General features: G+C 48.6%; 1 protein-coding gene across 2 annotated transcripts; it reads left to right on the forward strand.

Annotated features, from left to right (window-relative positions):
* Positions 1-2,256: 2,256 nt before the first annotated feature.
* RPL36 (ribosomal protein L36) lies at positions 2,257-4,764 on the forward strand. 2 transcript variants are annotated; one of them, XM_048077677.2, is made up of 4 exons: positions 2,257-2,409; positions 2,493-2,587; positions 4,000-4,134; positions 4,634-4,764. In XM_048077677.2, the coding sequence occupies exons 2-4, from the start codon at positions 2,495-2,497 to the stop codon at positions 4,721-4,723; spliced, it is 318 nt and encodes a 105-aa protein (XP_047933634.1). In that variant the 5' UTR covers positions 2,257-2,409; positions 2,493-2,494; the 3' UTR covers positions 4,724-4,764. The 2 variants fall into 2 exon arrangements, with proteins under 2 accessions (XP_047933634.1, XP_047933633.1); XM_048077676.2 differs by having other exon boundaries at positions 2,352-2,587.
* Positions 4,765-6,562: the final 1,798 nt, after the last annotated feature.

Genomic DNA, 6,562 nt, shown 5'->3' on the forward strand with positions numbered 1-6,562 from the left:
AAAAGGCACTGATTCAACCTTGGCCACATTAACCCCGTTTGGTGGTGAAAGCACATTTTCCTTGCTTGTTCTCTGAAATGCCTGAGTCATGTAAAATATGCCTTGAAGAGCATGACAGACAGTCATTGTGTAAAAGTAAAGGAATTAGTCATCCTAAAGGGAGATTCAGAAGAATCTGACTTGAAAAGACCCACAAACCTCCCTGCAGCCAACTATTTTACAACTTGGATTTTAAATACCTGTGTTTTTATATTCCTGCTGAATCATCGACTCTGGGGACCAGTTCAGGTTCATCCCCACCTGGGAACGTCCATGAGCCCTTTGTGCCTGACATGGCTGACCTCTTCAGCTTTGGGCAAAAGAATTAGTTACTCATCTGGGAACAACCTCCATCCTTCCTGTACTTGGGCCAGCCAAAACCTCCACGCTCCCCTGATGGAGACTTTGCTCATAACAGCTCTGAGAAAGTAATAAGGGAAAAGAGCACGGAGACTTAATGCGGAATTAATTAAAGGGGGAAATTCTGCTGAGATGCAAACCACTTGCAAATGCTGGAAATGTGGGAGAAGGCATTTACCTCTGATGGAATGTGGCAGAGGCTTTTGGGAACTGAAAGACTGGATTTTCAAGTAGGTGATAAGGGACTTGTAAAAGCAATGACAGGAGGCAAAGGGTATAAAAGGATGGGGGAAAGGTGTTTTTTTCTTGGGATTTTTAGTGAAGAATAGGAAGGCAGAATGAGGAGAAACCCAAGGAGAGTTTGGTAGCAGTACGTCTATGTGTCTGCACATTGAGTGGGAAAGAAGAAAGCATCGTGAGTGGATTATTCCAATAGCCAGGTGAGTGCAGGAAAACACCCATCCTGCAGCACATCCTGGTTCAATCCTGCTCACAGAACCAGGCAGCAGAAGACAGTGGCCTCTTCCTCCTTCAGGCAAGTGCTTGTTTCAGAGCCACCATGCTGGCTGGTGGCCACAGGGATCAAGTGGGTGGATGTTCTCCTTCTGCACACCCAGAGCTGATGTAGGCAGCCACCAAAATAGCCCCAGGCGGGGGACACGGCATCTTGTCCAGCTTGGGGCGTGCAACGTTGCCTGAAGGAAAACAAGGGCTTGTGGATGGATGGAGCTTTATTTGCCTTGTGTGATAGTTCTCTTTAGTAAAGATTATACCAAATCTGGGCTGATTTTAGAGGTGCATGTAACAAATTTGGGATTCCGAATGTTGCTTTCATGACTTTCAGAAACGTTAGAATGAAGCAGAGTCGGGTTTTCTTTTGTATGTGTAGGACAGTCACCGCCCTGCTGCACAGGTCTGTCAATATTCTGCCCTCCTGTGGAGAGAAAAGTTACAGCTGGACCTGTTCCAGGACGTAAGGGATGAATATTCCTCAGCTCTTGAATTTGTGCCATGAGCTGGGTGACAGGGAATCCAAACAGGATTCACGTGTTGGTTGGAACTACCCTGGTACAGCAGGAACGAGTCTCGCATCCAGACTGGTTCTGTACTGTGTCTAATGGTGATATGTAATAACTTCTAAATTATATCCTATAATTTGCTTTAAAGTGAAATGTTTTCAGTTTTGTATTTTCAATTCAATATTTTCAGCTTAAAAAAAATTAATTGCATTTGAAAGTAGAAAACTGGTCTTTGGGTTGAACAATGTGTTCCTCTCCATTCTTTCTCAGAGGTAAGGTTTTGTTCAGGCAGGAAAATCTAAGCCCTTTCATTTCAAAAAATTTTGTTTAAGCTGTTTCATTTGATCTGTCTATCAAACTTAAAAATATATTCGTAAAACTATCAGTGTGAAATCAAATAACCTGCTTCAGTAGCTTGGTTTGCCCCTGAGAATTTAGCAGAAACCTGCTCTTGAGCCCTTTTACTGCTAGAGTCTGAAAAGTCTGGAAGTGTGCACAAACTCTCACATCCTGTTGAACTTTAAAGCTGCCCGTTAGCAAGGCCTGACGCCAAGGAGCTTTGGGCTTGCAAGTGGCGGAGCTGGAGTTGAGGAAGTAGCAAGAGGAAAAGGCAAAAACCTTCCCCAGCAGCTGCTGGAAAAGCAGCTGCTCTTCCCTGAAGCCTCAAGCGCTGCCGCATTTCAAACATGAGCTAGACAGAAACTAAAGGAGCTCTGGCACAGAGAAAGGCGCAAATGCTGTTCCCAATTAAACACCACTCGCACCCAGGGCAGCCGCTCTCCTGTGACCGTCTGCGGTCCCCTCCTCTGGGAGTGTGCTGGCCCGCCGCCTCTATGGTCCTGAGGCGAGATAGAGCGCCCCCCGCCTCTATGGTCCTGGAGGGAGATAGAGCGGCCGCCGGGCGGTGTGAGGGGCGGGCTGCCGGAAGTGCCGCCCCAGAGCCTCTTCCGCGCCCTTTCCTTCCGGTGCGGCGCCATCGGCGGAGCGGCAGGTGAGGGCCGGGCCGGGATCCGCGTCCATCCGCGTCCATCCGCGGCGGGTCGGGGCTCAGCGCTGACCGCTCTCTCCCCGCAGACATGGCGATCCGCTACCCGATGGCCGTGGGCCTCAACAAGGGCTACAAAGTGACGAAGAACGTGACCAAGCCGCGCCAGTGCCGCCGCCGCGGGGTGAGTACGGGCCGGGGGGGAGGTCCGGGCACGGCCCCTGAGGTACCGGGGCGGCGGTGGGGGGCTGCTGGCAGCGGAGCTCGGCGCAGGAATTGGTCTCGCGGCCCCGGTGCCGGGCGCGGAGCTGCAGCGGCCCCGGTCACCGGAGGGTCTGTGGGAAAGGGGGGTCGGGGGGGTCGGGAGAGATCCGCGCGGGCAGGGGGCGTCGGGTCCGGCAGGTACCGAGGATGGGGAGGTGGGGGTGGAGTGAGAGAGGTACGGGAGAGTTAGCGGGGGAGCAGTGTGTAGTGGGAGAATAAGGTAGGCGGACAGTAACGTGGAAGAATACGGTAGGGGGATGTAAGCATAGCTTAAGTTGAATTAGTAGCAAAATAGAAAATGGGCTGGATGACTTCTGAACGCTTTTCTAGTCTGCTTGTTTTGGTAACAGCAGCAGGTCAGCAGTCTCCACGTTGCTGACAGCTAATGACAGATACTGGGATTTATGAAGTAATGGTCAGTGCGCATGTGATAGAAATTCAGTTTGCATTTTTTATCACACTTGGATTAAATGGAGAGTTTAGACGTGGTGTTTGAAACGTGTATCACTGCATACCCTGAATTCCTTCTGGCCCCGTCTTTTCTAAAAATGTTAGTGCATGCAGATATGCGCAATAAGAGGTGCTGTGGCTAAAATGAACAGACTAGTGCGTCTCTCTGAGAGCACCGTGCTGCTTACAGCCTACAAGGAGTCTTCTGAGATGTGCTGATGGCATAATGGGTTTGGGGCCTTAGCCTAGTGTTTGCCACAGCCCTTTGCAGTCCAGCCCTTCAGTTCAGGAAGACAAGTTCCACCCACCCATACTACTACATACTTTGTTTTGAATTCCTTAATTGCATTTTGGTATTTAAGTAGTAATGCACAAACAGTTTGCCTACATTCTTTGCGAAGTTGCTTGTGTGGTGTTGGGTTTGTTTCTGTATGCGAAACATTGCTGAAGAGTACACCCAAACTCCTCAGTTTGCTGAGGAAAATATTTTCCTGAAAGCTCCGATGTCTGAATCTGATTGTTGTCCCAGGCTGACTGAGTGCAGGTGACTGAGGTAGAGCTGGAAGCTGCTTGGTGTAGATCACTCAGGTTTTCCAGCAGGGTGTATTCCTGTTCTCTGGGAGGTGTTTTGGGATAGCAAAGCCTGCTTCCTATCCAGCTGTGTTAGAAGTGCAGGCAAGCAGCCAGGCTAGTTCAGAACCTTGCAGGATATGTGAAAGGGATGCGGTGATCCTGGCTCTTGACAAGGAAGGCTTTTGCATGCCACTGAATAGAGCTTTAAAACAAATGTTTGCTTATAGTAACTGTTTTGATGGAAATATTGATGCTGGCTCTGTTAGTGCTTGTGTTCGTTGTGACTTACATTATTTCCCCTTCCTGCAGCGCCTGACCAAACACACCAAGTTTGTGCGAGACATGATCAGGGAAGTCTGTGGCTTTGCACCCTATGAGAGACGTGCTATGGAACTGCTGAAAGTTTCCAAAGATAAACGTGCTCTGAAGTTCATAAAGAAACGGGTAGGTCAATCTGATGCCATAATGAGGATGTCAGAAACTTTTTTGGTTAACTTTGTTTTCTGCCTTTCCTGCCCCTACGGAAACTTTGCTTTTTATTTTTTTTCAGTTGTTAGCGTAGTTACCAGCCAAGGGACAGTGGGAGAGGGGGAGGCAGACTTGAAGATACTTTGCTGACAAGGCCCCAAGCTACAGCAATACAGATTTTTCTTCGCTGTTTTTGTATTACTTGCAAATCTGGTGCTGAGAGCAGGAGAGCAGTATTGATGGAGGCTGGGTACCATTAATGGGGTGACTTGAGAGTTTGTTGAAGGTAGCTCCGATAGCTGAGAGCATCATCTGTCTTGCCCCCCAAAAAATCTAGAGTAGAAATACTACTGAGATATGATGTTAAGTAGTTCCTGGCTCGCCAGTTGAGGTTGATGGGGTTGAAGTCTGACAAGGTTATTTTCTCTGCTCTTTGCTGGGATGAATGCTGACTGTACTGCTCTCTTCTCTGCAGGTTGGCACTCACATTCGGGCCAAGCGAAAGCGGGAGGAACTCAGTAACGTCCTGGCAGCCATGAGGAAAGCTGCTGCGAAGAAGGATTGAGTTGTACAGTCTGTAACTCAATAAAGTCCTTCCTCCCAAAAGTGGTGTAGCAGTTGTTAATGGCCTGTCTGCTTCAGGCTGTAGGGACTGGGGTAGGTCCTGGGGATGCTGAATGCCTAAGATACAGTAAGCTGGAAAAAATGCAGTTTTATTTCAGCTGCAGATGGTGATGCCATTATTCCCTTATTCTTCCACCCTCTCCTGCAACATGCATCTTCTACCTTCCTTAATGCGGATGAACTCCTTTTAAAAACCCTTTTGTGCCCGTTGCATTAGCAGGGCAGTTCATCGTCATTCTCAAAACAGGCACTAGGGGAAAGGGAAATGCAGGAAAAACATCCAGAGCACAGAAAAAGCCCTGCAGGGACCGCAGGCACTTTATTCCATGTTCTTTTCTGTATGTGCAGAGGCACAGCTTCTGTTCCTCCAGAGTAGCCTGGCTCACAGCTGCTTTCTCTTTCTGTCTACTGAGAAAAGGCCTGTCATTTCAAAGAGCCTCTCATAATATAAAGAGCCAGAGGATTTAGTTTTTGGCACTGGTGCAGAAGGCGTGCAGCTCTCAGTGCCATATCCTGCCCTGTACCTGATTATAACTGACCCATTCCTCCTTTCTGTGAACTCTTAAAGTCTACCTCTTGACTCCCTGTGGTTGCAGAAGTCCCCAGTACAGCATCAAGGAGGAGTTGCATTCCACAGAATTCCTGTCCTAGATTTGATGGCAGCTGGACAGAGGATGTCAACAGGTAAGGGTGTCGTGACGTTCTCCCTGGAACTCCAGGCTGTGCTGCATCCTTGAGTCAAGGCAGGTTCCTGAACGTCTGTAACCATCCTGTACCATTTCCACATGCTTCAGGCATCTGGGACCAGCCTCAGCACAGGTTAGGGAGCGTGTAGTGATCTGTCCCACCTGCTGTAAGGAAAGAGATGCTTCCCTCACACCTTTGAGAATCCCTTCTTTTAGGTATGTGGGCCTGGCTGTTCCACTGAACCACAAGTAAATCAACGAAAGGAAAATGAGGAGAGGAAATGACTGCCAGTGGTGGTGAAGTCTGCCTGTCTTGACAATCCCACTCCTCAGTGATCATGGCAGAGAGAGACTGATTCATAACCTGCCCTTTTGGGGATGTAGACAGAAGTTGCTGCAAAATGTGGTACCTGTTTCCTAGTAAAGTACAGCACTCCCAGATCTGGAGTTAGTGCAAGAAATACATGTAAAAAATGTAAAGACGGTGATAATAGGGAGCTATGTTTTACCACTTCAGGTGGTTGTCAAGTCCTATGAAACAGCAGGCTTGGATCTGTCTTTCATTTGTACCCTGCAGGCTGGCCAGGGAGTTCAACTCTTCTGGGACATCCTTAGCTCAAACCTTCCTTGTCCAGGCTTGCGCTGCCTCAAGCTTGGAGTTGTCCCTGAAACTGTCTTGTTGATATATTCTGGAGGAGAAATACTTCTGGTCCCACTGAACTGAACTTCCCTGGGATACAGATGGTCTCTGCAACAGCCCAGTCTGTGAAGGCTGCAGTGCCAGGGAGATCCCTTCTCAGCCTCTCCTACCAATATGTAGGTACAGAGGCAGAAGGCAATGGGCAAGAATTGCTACTGAACATACTAACAACTTTGCACTCCTCCCCCTTGATACTTCAATGCGTTCCTTGTGCAGTTTCTATTGCGCTTGCATGTCTCCCTTTGCATCCTCCACTCACACGCTAGTTTCAGCACATTTTCAAATCATTACAGAACTAGCATCGGTAAGAGTTGCCTGAATTTCAGCAGGATAAGTCCTTGTTCTCCACTGAGGACTACCTAGCTGAGAGACAGGACAGCTGCTGTTCTTCCAG

The sequence above is a fragment of the Anser cygnoides genome, chromosome 27 (assembly GCF_040182565.1).
Source record: "Anser cygnoides isolate HZ-2024a breed goose chromosome 27, Taihu_goose_T2T_genome, whole genome shotgun sequence".
Taxonomy (NCBI): domain Eukaryota; kingdom Metazoa; phylum Chordata; class Aves; order Anseriformes; family Anatidae; genus Anser; species Anser cygnoides.

Coding starts and splice junctions, on each gene's coding strand:
- RPL36 (XM_048077677.2), top strand. CDS start 2,495: ATGGCGATCCGCTACCCGATGGCCGTGGGCCTCAACAAGGGCTACAAA. Junction 2,588..3,999: donor GCCAGTGCCGCCGCCGCGGG/GTGAGTACGGGC, acceptor CCCTTCCTGCAG/CGCCTGACCAAACACACCAA. Junction 4,135..4,633: donor TGAAGTTCATAAAGAAACGG/GTAGGTCAATCT, acceptor TCTTCTCTGCAG/GTTGGCACTCACATTCGGGC.